Source organism: Paralichthys olivaceus, chromosome 14 (genome assembly GCF_024713975.1).
Source record: "Paralichthys olivaceus isolate ysfri-2021 chromosome 14, ASM2471397v2, whole genome shotgun sequence".
NCBI lineage: Eukaryota > Metazoa > Chordata > Actinopteri > Pleuronectiformes > Paralichthyidae > Paralichthys > Paralichthys olivaceus.
In genome coordinates this window covers 18,344,102-18,356,506 of record NC_091106.1, presented here as the reverse complement: position 1 = coordinate 18,356,506, position 12,405 = coordinate 18,344,102, and the positions used below count along the sequence as shown (strand labels likewise).

The 12,405-nt window shown below is 41.0% G+C and overlaps 1 protein-coding gene across 6 annotated transcripts in view; it reads right to left on the bottom strand.

Moving 5' to 3' along the window:
• phactr2 (phosphatase and actin regulator 2) overlaps window positions 1-12,405 on the bottom strand; it is a 31,164-nt gene extending 18,759 nt beyond the window's left edge. For 2 of the 6 annotated variants that reach the window (XM_020096560.2, XM_069538198.1), the window contains exon 1: window positions 7,049-7,158. In XM_020096560.2, coding sequence (XP_019952119.2) covers window positions 7,049-7,061 — 13 coding nt within the window. In that variant the 5' untranslated portion in view covers window positions 7,062-7,158. Of the gene's footprint in view, window positions 1-339; window positions 993-7,048; window positions 7,159-12,116 lie in introns of those variants that run through there. The other 4 variants (XM_020096553.2, XM_020096567.2, XM_069538197.1 and 1 more) reach the window with 3 other exon arrangements.

Below are 12,405 nucleotides of genomic sequence, written 5' to 3'. Positions count from 1 at the left end.
CTGGGTAAAGAAACTGGTTTAAAGCCTCAGGTCATGTGGACCTGTGTCAAACTGAAGTACACAAACACGAGTGAAACGCTGAACTCCTCTGCCCTGATTCACGATCTGAATCTGTGTCACCCTCACAAGAGTCGCTCGGTGATGCCAGACAGTTTTGAATTCATTTTAAAAACTCAGCTCACTCACTTCCCTTTGGCAGGAAACCACCGCGCGCTTTGTTTGTGCGCAAAGCTTCGACAGAAACGAAAAAGAGGACTTCCTGGATGAAGATAGCGGAATGCGTATGTGTGTACGTGAAAGAGAGACATGTTGCACACATGCACAGAAACACACACTCACCGCCCGCGGTCTGGGACACAGAGGACACGGCCGTCTGACCCATATTCGGATGATCCGGATCCGGACCGCGCTCCACTAAACCCCCCCCGCGATCACCGCCTTCTTTCCCCGCGTAAATCCCCTCCGCAGCCGCCGAGTGCGTTCATCTCAGGGAGGACAGCTCCAGCCCGTGATGGCCGAGTCGCTGGAAACTTCACTGACTGACTGGGTCCCTACTACGTCGTAAGTTCCCCTCCCACCGGCAGCTCCTCCACCTCCTGCAGCAGCTGAAGAATGCCTCTCATTCCTCCGCGCAGATTAGAGGCGCTGCCGGGGTCAAAGGGTGAAGAGCTCCGACACTTCCAACAGTTTACCCGGGGGAGAGATGGAAAAGCTTGATGGACAGCGAGGGCTGCCGGAGCGGGAAGGTTTAAACCGGAGAGAAAGCTCTCAAAAGCTGCTTTCAGGCGAGTACTGAACTCCGGACATTGTCCTGAAAGTTTTAATGGGGTGTGCTGACAAAACCTACCCTATGGTATAATGTCCGGCAAATCTCCAAATGAGTCGTGTGAGAACACAAAGTGAAAATGTCTGGTAAGATTTACAGCCAGGGAGTCTGCGTGTTGATGAAGTTTCTAACATGCAACAGACACAAAAGAGAAAAAAAAAAAAAAAAAAAATATCTCAAGTTCGGAAAAAGGGTCATGCACGTAGACGCCAGCGAAGATGTCAAAAGATGCTGAATTTATACATAACATTATTGATAATTATTTAATATAGGAAATTGAGATACGTCACTTATGGGGAGCTGTCGGGTCATCCATCTACACAGTTTATGATTGACAGTGTTCTATGAAAGTAAATTCAACTTGGGGCTTTTGACTGTTGGTCAGACAAAAAGTAAGATGAGTACGTTCACTTGAGCATTCTTCAGACCATTGAACAAACCGTGCGTGACAGAGACCTGCTTACGTCTGGATATCACAGATATCCACAAGTAGACCTCACCCATGGTCCGTTGAAGCAGGGAGAGATGATATCAGAGGGAGGATGGCTGGTGCAGTAGTGAGGTTGATTAGCAACTTGGGATCATTTTTATTCTAAATTTATCTGCAGATCTTTTGGACGGAAAATTTGAATAGATAAACTCGATATTAGGGCGTGTACAGTGTGTCTAGTTTGAGAAAATAAGATGAGCCTGAATGCAACTTTCAAGTAGGAGCAAAATCTGTCAGGTTTTGTCAGTGTGGTGATAAAAAAAGCTTTGATAAAAGGATGCAGGGATAATATCAGTTTCATATAAGATACATGACCTCACGTCAGCGCACTGATGAATGTGGTGAACCAGGCCAAACACTGCTGCCACAGAATGACGCTCAGTATGAGAGAGAGAGAGAGAGAGAGAGAGAGAGAGAGAGAGAGCTTTATCTCTCGTCACTGTCAACAAACTGTCAGTTGAGACCATGCAGAACCAGAAACACACACACACACACACAATGTGAGGTTTCAAGCCAAGACTGCCATCTAGTGTTAACTACATAACTCAACACTGCTCTGCTCTTACAAGGGACAACACCAAGTCATTGGATGGTAAGAGCCCCCAGACCGTGTTATCATGTATGAAATCATTACGGCACAATCTATCTCTTGGTTGATGCAATAAGACAAAACAAAGCTGAAGGTGAACATTAAAACAAAACATAACATAAATAAGAGATGAAATAAGAAATGGGGCGACCAATCCTGTAGCTGTGTGTGCTGGCTAACGTTTTGCACCGCCATATCCCCCCCCCCCCCCTCCCAACTCATTGATAGGATTTAAACAAATAAATAAGTGACTTGCAAGCTTCTACATCTGACAGTGACATCAGTGAACAGGAATACATCATTTAGTTGAAGCCATGTATATGATACCAGTGTAAGAGCCATTGCAAAGACTCCACATCCTGTTTATTTTGCACTGTGCAATAATAAAAGTTGTATATATATATATTCATGTGTGGGTAGTTCCCCCGACAAATGCACTCTTAGTGGTCTGTCTTTAGTGAAGAAGATGGAGCTTAATAAACTGAGACAGGAAGGAAGTCCATGAGGAGGTGGAAGAATGTGCAGGACAGAGGGACGGAGGGATTTAGTAAAGTTAACAGAGGAAACTGACGACGTTAGCATTCACAGAGAGGTAACGTCATTAACTTGATGTATCAGCAAAGTGTGTTGCATTTGTCGGAGGCTACACATGGTTAAAAACACAGAAAGGACAGTGGAAAATAGTGAAACCCATTGCTGTTGATGCCCAGTCCATTGACATACACTCTGCACAGAGCCAGAGGGAAATGGGTCAAAATTGCTGGATCACGTAATGTTTCTCAATTTCTTCTTTCATTAGACCCTCCACCACATCTTTAAAGATTGTATGGTTTAATATTCAGATTACTGAACAGCAGGTCTAACAGAGTGAGAAATTGTATTTTCCATGCACTCAGCATTCCTTGTATGAGGAGTTGACCAAAGGTGAATGTGGGTTCATGTGTTCAAAAGGCAGCAAACAGACAGAGAGAGGTCACGGAAGTCAAATATTCAAGATGTTTGTTCGAACATACCTTGAAACATGCCTGGTCACAAATTCACAAGAGACCATTCTGCAAAATGCTGGTGAAAGCAACCTGGATTTAATAAAGATCAATCTTGTGCTTCTCTGTAAATCTGTACATGAATATCCAAATGTCCAAGTTAGAGATCTGTTAGAATATTGTTCAGAATCAATAGAACATCGTACTGAGAAGGTGACACAGGGTCCTATTTATCCTGACGCTAAATAACCCAGATCAAATAGGGGGTCCTGACCTTTTCATTGGCAGGAATAACAAAAGAGAAGACATGAGAGGAGGAGGAAGAGGAGGAGGAAGAGGACGGCCAGAGGAAAGGAAAGGAGTCATCAAATATTAAGTAGTAGCCTCAGCGGAACAAGGGGGTAATAATTGTTTAAGTGCTACTTTTCAGAGCTTTTCTCTCCTCCCCTTTATTTATTTATTAAACTTCGTTTCTGCAAGGGTAGATATCAGAGCCAAAATACATTCTACATGTGCGTATGTGCATGTGTGTGCTTAAATAAGTTTGTGCTTTCATGACTGCCTAGAAAAGCAAAGAAGGACTTTCTTAATAAGATGCCGGTATGGCTGCACATTTTCTTTACATGCCTAAATGCATGGTTTAAGTGTGAGACCACAAACAGTCAAGTGTGACTCAGCGAGCAACAGTCTCTGTTCAACAAGCAAACCACATTCAACTGAGAGGTGCTGGACTTAAATGGTTTCAGGACAAATTTACTGAATCTCACTAGAGCTTCACTGGTCCAAATCTTCATCTACATTTGAATAGCACAATTTGCAGTATATTGCATGTCATCCTTGGGATTGTTAGTAACCTGTGAAATCCAAATGTCTATCATGTCATTTGTCAAGCTATAGATTTTTAGTATCATCGTCAAGCTTCCAACCAAATGTGATGCAAATTTCAAAAGATTTTCCACAATATTTACGCAAAATACAAAAAATGCAATTTAATGCACGTTTCCATCCATTACTGGGAGACAATAGTTGGAGTTGCAAGTCTGATTGGGTGCCATTAAACCATTGCAGAAGTAGTCAACAAGATAATGGGATTAAAAAAGCAGCAGTAAAACCTCAAGCGAAGGGAAACTGCTCCTCATAATTAATCCCACGTAAAAACAATGCGGAAAAATAGAATTTCAATGTGTTTAATGTAGTTGAATTGATGTCGCACAATGTTGCATTGATGAAATAACTCTAACACAGTCATGAAAAAGCTGATAATTGAGGAGTGGTACTTCGATGTAAGAGCCTAAACATTGACTCTTGCTCAGGTTGTCATGATTATTTAATGTTTTAAAGAGTTTTGAAGATTTCTTTTAGTGTAGTTTCATCTTAAAGTTACTTCTGCTCTCAGAAGGCCTGACTTTCTTGGTGCACTTACATTTATCGTTCACCTGTGTGCTCTTAGAATAATTGTGAAGCTTGTGGGCTTTGCTGATAATCATCTAAAATTGTAACTTAATAGCGAACAACGTAGTTCCTGCACATGACCCACATCCATGCAGTGAAAGGAAGCCTGTTTACAGTGAGTCCAGGCGATATCCAATAACTGCTCCTTACAAGCATGTGTTTGTTCCATTGCTCCACTTTTATAACCAAATATTCATTACTATTAAAGTGATATAAGTCTTGTCTTTGTTGTATTTATACAGTAGTGGTTACTGTCATTTCTCTTCCTCTTCCCATCTGCCAGCCTACTCGTCTGAAACCTGATCTCCTGTTTGTTGTATTCTGTTTGGCGCAACCCATAAGCCGCCATCATTGCTAAAATGTTGCCTGTATAAATCAATAGCTGACATCCTGCCAGACATTCAGCCTGAGAGCATGAGAGAGCAAGCAAGCGAGCTCGAGAGAGACAGACGGAGGAAAAGGCGGGGACAGACAGAGCGAGAGGAAAGATTGATATTCTGGAGCTTTTTAGTAATAACAACACACAGAATAAAGGCCAAAGAGGCGAGAAAATGTAAATGCTGATCAGAATCACAGGCATTTAGAGAACGCAAGCCTCGACTGTGCCTCAGACGTGTGATATGAGGCCACGAGAGGACAGTGAATGGGAAGAGTAAACAAATACCAGCCATTTATTTCTACACCCCCATATTCTACTATATAAGGCCACATCTGCACTGATTTAGAGGAGAGCCACTGTCAATTGGAGAAACAGTTGTTCTGAGCATCCACAGTCCAACTAACTTTCAATGAAATACAGAGTTTTGGGTCGAAAGTAGCAGTCGTCCAAATGTAAACCAAGGTGCAGATCGAACAGCAAGATAAAATAATCATTTTTATCCCCGTCCATTAAGACATTCAATGATGTATCACATCAACAAAATTGTTTTTCTCTTTTTAAAAAGAAGAGTTGGGTGGATGTGTATCAAAAGTCAAAGTGTCACGACAGGATTTGTCACTTCAGGAAAAAACTGTAACTTGTTCACAAAATGGACATCTTGTGCACTGCATTGTGGGGTGGCTGTGGCACAGGATGTCCAGCGGGTTGTCCTCTAACCAGAAGGTTGAAGTGTCCTTGAGCAAGATACTGAACCCCAGATGTGCCAGCAGTGTTTGAATGATGTGTATAAATGTGTGTGTGACTGGGTGGATGGTAAAACTGTACTTTGAGTGGTCATCAACATTAGAAAAACACAAGATAAATACAGACCGTCGTATTGTGCTCACGACAAATCTGTTCAATATTGTCTCCAGTGCCAACTGCAAATCTCCAATTCTTAAAAATACGTCAGAGAAAATACACAGACGAGCCTAATGTGACCGAGCCTCACTCTCATTGTCGACACACGTATCATATAACATGAGTATGCATGAGTGCACAGTCACAGATACTGCTTTGCATTGCAAAATGCCGTTTCACAAATTCATAACAGCAGACACTTGTTTTGTACCTATTCAGTACCCAGCCCACATCTCTGTCAACACACACACACACAAATAAAGGATCATGGATTAAAGTGTATTTGTTGTAATGCTTACCTGAGACAACAGCGTAAACACACCAGCTATGGGCTTAAACTCCATAGTCTCTCTCTTATTTGTTAGCACATGGCAGCTGGAGGTTTTTTGTCTATTTAACACTGTGATATGTTATGACAACCTCTGCAAACAGTAATTAAACTATATTAGATAACAGGGGCCCGATATAGCCCGAGCCTGTCTCCTCTCGCTGTGTGTGTCACCAACCGATGCGACAACAAATCATTGTCATTCAGTCCAGTAGACCCAAGATGGTTTTGATACAAACCCAGCTGGAGCTACTGGTCTTAATACGTTTCTTTGCTCTACAGGAATATTGGCAATTAAGTTGCTGCCATTAGTGTGGATGTGGCTTTGTCTAAGCCCTTTAAGATGTTATAATGCAACTGTGGGCAGACTTATAATACCAGTAATTGTCTTTACAGTTAAGCACAGCATCCTTATTGCCTCATAAGCATTGCCAGACAATGTTTAAATGAAACTGTCATCAGCAGAACTGGCCCTCACAGCTCAGCAGGAGCCTGGTTAAGTGATGATATGGCCAACCTTAATGTTATTAAGTGTTCTCCTTGCAGCATTAGCATCTTATTAATATTGTACACGGTGTATAGTCTGTAAAGTAGTGTTCCTGAACGTAATGCATGACTGCGTGTTGTTGTCACTGCCATTATTTATTTGAGATTATGAAACCATTGCAAAGGTCCACTAGAAAAACCAGTTTCTCAGACACCAGCCACTCGGCCAAATGATCTTCTGACAACAATGGTCAGATGCTCCTGTCGCACACACACACACACACAACAGTGAGTCATGTGCATGTTTAAATGCATCATGGCCTCCGTTTGAAATCAATTCAACTGATTGTTTTTTTAAAAACCTTTCAACACACACTGTAACATGGCCACACACAGTTTACATCGATGACATCCAAAACTACATGTAAGGACAACATGAGAGGAGAAGAAGAAGTGGAAAGATTGTGAGAGTGTGTGACTAACAAGCCTTCTGTTGAATGAACACACACACACACACACACACACACACACACACACACACACACACACACACTCATAGTCAATGAGACACATGCACAGGGGAGGAGAAGCGTATAATACGAGGAGGAAACTCACCATCATGTTCCATGATTTGACCCTGCAGGTAATGTTATCAGCAGTGTGAGTTGATCCTCGCCTCTTCCCGACACACCGCCTCTCCGCCTCCCTCCCTCCCTACCCCCCACTGACTCCCCCTCCTCCCTTCCTCACAGTCTTCTACCATTCTCTCTCCCCTCCCTCTCTCTCTCCTTTGCTATCTACTTCCTACCTCCTTCGTCACTCCGCCCTGCCTCCCTCCCTCCCTCCCTCAGCCTCTCTCCACTGTCTGCACTCACCCACCCTCATTCTCTCCCTCCCTCCTGACTCCCCCCGCTCCAATAAAGAGCATTAAAAGTTAATGTTTGTTTCCATCTCTGTTCCTCATTCTCTCCCTCTCTCTCTCAATATGTTTATCTCCATTTCCCTCTCTCTCTCCCTCCTCTGGCTGCTGAGTCTGTCTCCATGTCTCATTTTCTTTTTCAATCTCACTGCTGTGTTGAGGTCCCTCTGTGACGTAGGAGAGGAGAGGAATCATCGGTGAGAATGAATGTATAGAAATAGAGAAGAAAAGGGAAGAGAGGTGTGTCAACTCAGGAAGTTTGTTCTGTGTGTTTAGCGTCTTTACTTTTTTTTGCTGTGCTTTTCTGCACCTGTATTTGTGTTGCAGTCAGTCTATATTCAGCAGATCCTTATCGTTATCATAGTGGAAGATAGAAGACATGTTACACACAATCTTCCCATAATTTTTCTTAATGTAATGAGTGTAATGAGTTCCTCACATTACTGGTTTTGTCCAATAAATGGTCATGAACAAGAAAATTATCAAATTTGCAATGACAAGAAAATTCCTACTGTTTGAGAAACCAAACAATGTTTGTCATTTTTGCGTGTTAATCTCTTAATTGTTACATTTTTTCTTGATTTTTTGTATATAGAATATGAGTATATATTTAAGCACGATTGTTGCTCAGACAGACAGACAGACAATATTATGGAGAAATAAACTACAGAGATGAAGACCATGGCGCCATCGTGACTACACTGTGATAAAAACAATGCAGATCATAAACTTAACATCAGCAATAATCTCAAAGCTAAATAAATCAATACACATATACTCTGAGTTATACCTTCACACAGACGGAGACAAAGAGAGGACTCACAGGTACAGATATAGAATAGAAGAAGAGCTGAGAGGCAGGTTGAAGAGCCACTCAGTGCAGTACGTACGTCATACGTCCCCTTCAAAACACACACACACACACACACACACTCACACTTGTCAATCTCATGTCTTTATTAGATTTCCATGAGGCACACACACGTACATAAACACTTACTGTATGTACACATCATTAGCATCACTACATCCTGTTCATCTGCCGTTGAGGCGTTTTTCTACAACTATTAATAAAGTTAAAAGGTTAGTGATTAACTACACAGAGTTACTGATGCTTTGACTTCTGATGCAGCCGAATGAAACTGCTCCCAACAAGGGAAAAAGAAAAAGCAACTTGCTCATCAACTCCAACAACAGACACACACACACACACACACACACAGAAAAATAACGCACAACTCCTTCATATGTTCAATTAGAGCTTTTTTTTAAAAACACACAGTCTGTTCCTTTTTTTCCACCATTAGACGTGAGAATAACACCAAAGAAAAGGGTACACATGAGCTCAGGAAGATTGCACGTAAAGAGAACAAAAATGATGATGTTAAAAAGTTGATTTGGTATCTAGGACTAGAATAATATCGTGGTGTAGCTTAATTTAGAATGAGATCACAGCTAATCTGAAAGCAGCTTTGATTGAAGTAAGAGAAACATCATTGTCATGGTTACAATGATAATGTGAAGGTCAGTGTCAGGGAACGCTTCCAACAATGGGTTAAATCCACCACTGTGAAAAAGAGACCAGTGCCTTCAGTGTTAAAGTCCAATGTTTTGTTGACCCATCAAACCATCCTGACCACCTGCCACTGCAGACAGTAACGTCCCCTGACTTCTACCATTGCTCCCGCTGGACATGAAGTCGACTGCTGGAAGGTTTTGTCACTTAAATTTAATCACATGTTGTTTTCAGAGATATTCTGAAAACAACAGATGCTGATGTGAATCTATAGGTAAAGTAGCTTCTAATCATGCCAAGTCTACAGTATGACAGGCAAAGATTCAATAATGAAAAGCAAAGATACATGACAAATTCATGACATGACCAAACATGAGAGGAAAATAGAACAAATAAGAGGATATTACAGAAACAAAAAGATGAAAAAAAGATACATCTTTGTTAAATATAAGACAATATAAGCAAATAAGATCAAATAAAAACAATGAGGAACATTAATTGTAGTTTTGTATAATTTCATATAAAGTACAGCTTTTCACATCGTATTAGTTTATTTACTGTCTAATAAATACATATTATTTTGTCTAAATAATATACGGCCTGTTACGCCTTGGCATTCATACTGTCTTGTGTTGGTTTTACTGTTGAAGAGTCTGAACTGAAGAGAGATTTTGCTTGTGACACAGCAGCAGAAAGACAAAAACCTTCCCCCTGACAAGTTGGGAAGCTTTGGCTGTTAAAGCAGCAGTGTCTGAGCATAGCCTGCGTGTGGGCAGTGGAGAGGGACGGGTTGTTCTCTGCATCACTGAACATTTAACAAGTAGTTGTTGCAGACACAGAGAGTATGTAATTAATGTTATTTCGAGGAGTGGACCCAGTAGGAGCAGAGCTCACTGACACTGCTCCGTTGTCCTTTTTCTTTTCTTCAGCTTCTCCATCTGCCTCCTCGTCCTCCTTAATCATCCTGTCTTTGCATCCTTTTTTGCTACCTCTCCTCTATTTGCTGTTTATAATACATTTTCTTTGTCTCCATTAGACTGTCTCCTTTTCTTTCCGCTCTTTGACTTTTTCCTCTCTCCTCCATTTGACGCGTATTGTTTCTTCATCTTCTTGACCTCGCCTTCCGTTTGAGCCTCTTCTGTTCTCTTCTTCCCTTTTATCTCCCTCTTCTCGTCTTTCGTCTTTTCTCTCCCCGTGTAATTACAGGAGCATTACACTGACCATTTGGAGGACAACGTGCTATTTTCCATCTCCAGCTGAACATTACTCCAAATAGATTTTTTCTCACGAACACCCAGGTCCTACACTTATGTGAGTTCTTATTTCGACACACATTAATGTGCATTCTCCTGTTCTAATACACATTGGAACAGAAGGTAGCATTTAATTTATGTTTTTATTAACATATTACACATTTGGCTATTCAGCATAATCTTAAAACTAATCAAAATCTGAAAACTATGCTCTTGTAATTAATAACATTCAATATATATATATTGAATGTTATTAATTACAATTGGACAATTCAGCTGTTCAGCAGGTGCGATTGTATAATAATTTTATAATCTTGATGACAAATTAATCTTTAAAGAGGAAATATTTTCCTGAATTAACATTTATATAAAAACTGCTAATAACTGTATAAAATTTAGGTGAAAGGGATCTATTGGCAAAAATTATTTCTAAAATAATCCTAGGGACGTTTTCCCTAGTGTGTTTTATCTAAATTGTATGAAGTTGTTGTTTTCTTTACCCTAGAATTGTCCCTTTATATTTAAATCCTTTATATTTCGATCAGGAGTGGGTCCTCTCTACTAATTTAATTATTTGTTTGGATCTTTCTTTACATTTAATATGATTTTCAACTGCTCCTCTGAAGCAACACTCTGTAGAACAAATATAAAACTATACCATCATCAAATGCCATTTCAATGCACTTTGTTTTCCAGGCTCTGTGTAAAAGGTACATTAGCTCCCTCCTATGTTTGTTTCACAAACTGCACAGTTTACACATAATCACAACACAGAGAAAACATGAAACTGATCTTTCGTTATTGTAGTTAAATTATGAAAAACTGGTTGGAAACAAACAAATTTGGATCTGATTCCCTCACTGCCCCGCTCCATGCTCATTTTCTATAATTACAACTAGGCTGCAAAAACAGAGCATTTCCTGCGGACACAAGAAAAATTACTTTGTGCAACTTTGTGTGGATCTATAATGTAAATTAATCAAGCAGCAGAAAACAACAGGCCTAGTGGAACAGCACTAAGCCTCTATGTTAATATATTTCATGCCTGCAGTGTATGTCAGAGTAGGTGTAGGCGTGTAACTTGAGTGGAGGGCCTCGCTGCAGGTTGACATCTCGGCTGAAACACTGAATACGGCTGATGGGAAGTGGTTCTAACCACAGAGACAATAAATAAGAATGTCAAGCCCCACACAAAAGCCAATGGCCTCAGGAAAAAAAAAGTGACACTGACACTGAGGTCTAACAATGTCCGTGAACAGGTTTCATCTCCTTCCAACGGGCGTGTCATGGTGTTACTACTCCTTCACACTTACAAAACACACAGCAAATGTCAAGGTGCAAACTAAACTACACACCTATACATGCCAGCATAAATAATTATTGACTGCATATGATTTACTGCTGAGTGACAAAGAAATAAAGACTATTTGCAGCATGTTTAGCTTTTCATTAGACTTATTGTGGATTTCATTGGTGCATGTCCGTGTCTTCATGATCTAACTTTTTCCAAGCACTGATATTTAAGTTTCTGGTTGCAGTTAACCCTTAAATCACTTGTTACACCATCTATGTGACTCTTATTATGTGACCTATAAAAAACCACAGGGTGCACCAGTGATGACCTATATGCCAAAAACCTGTGAACCATAAACCTCACATTTGTGATGTTGATCTGGAAGGAGTGTTATGTTATATGTTATCATTATTATACGAGTTGGCTGACGAAGAGGACCGAAAAGTGATTATTATTTATGACATACAGAGGCACAAACACAAAGTGAAACATTGTGAAAGAGAGGGGGAAGGGTTTTCTATGTGGCAGGAAGTCACTGCTGCTTTATTACTCATTTAGAGATGCTGTCTGTAGCCAAGAGCAACTGGTAACACCAAATGAAAATGAGCCAGTTTTTGCTGGCAATGAATCACAGAAGCATCTTAGCAACTGCTTGACAAGGTTTAACAGGGATCTGATGTAAACTTTTTTGATTGTCCTACCTGAGCGGGCTCCCCGGAGCCTGGTCAACACCCTGGAGCGAAACCCAGAGGTGTCACTGAGAGAGCGGAGCCTGGGGAGAGGCCACAGCAGAGGAAAGTGCTTCATCTCTGGGTGAGTGTCCTCCTCCTCTCCCATCATGGTCGCCTCCTTCTGTCCTGTACCACAACACCAACCAGAGGGATCGCAGAAACTCACACAAGACTTATCATCACCAACTTCCTCATCATCATCAATGGGAAGCAGCAGCTTCTCTTCTTCTGTTCTAACCTTTCCTCTGCTAAAGTCAGA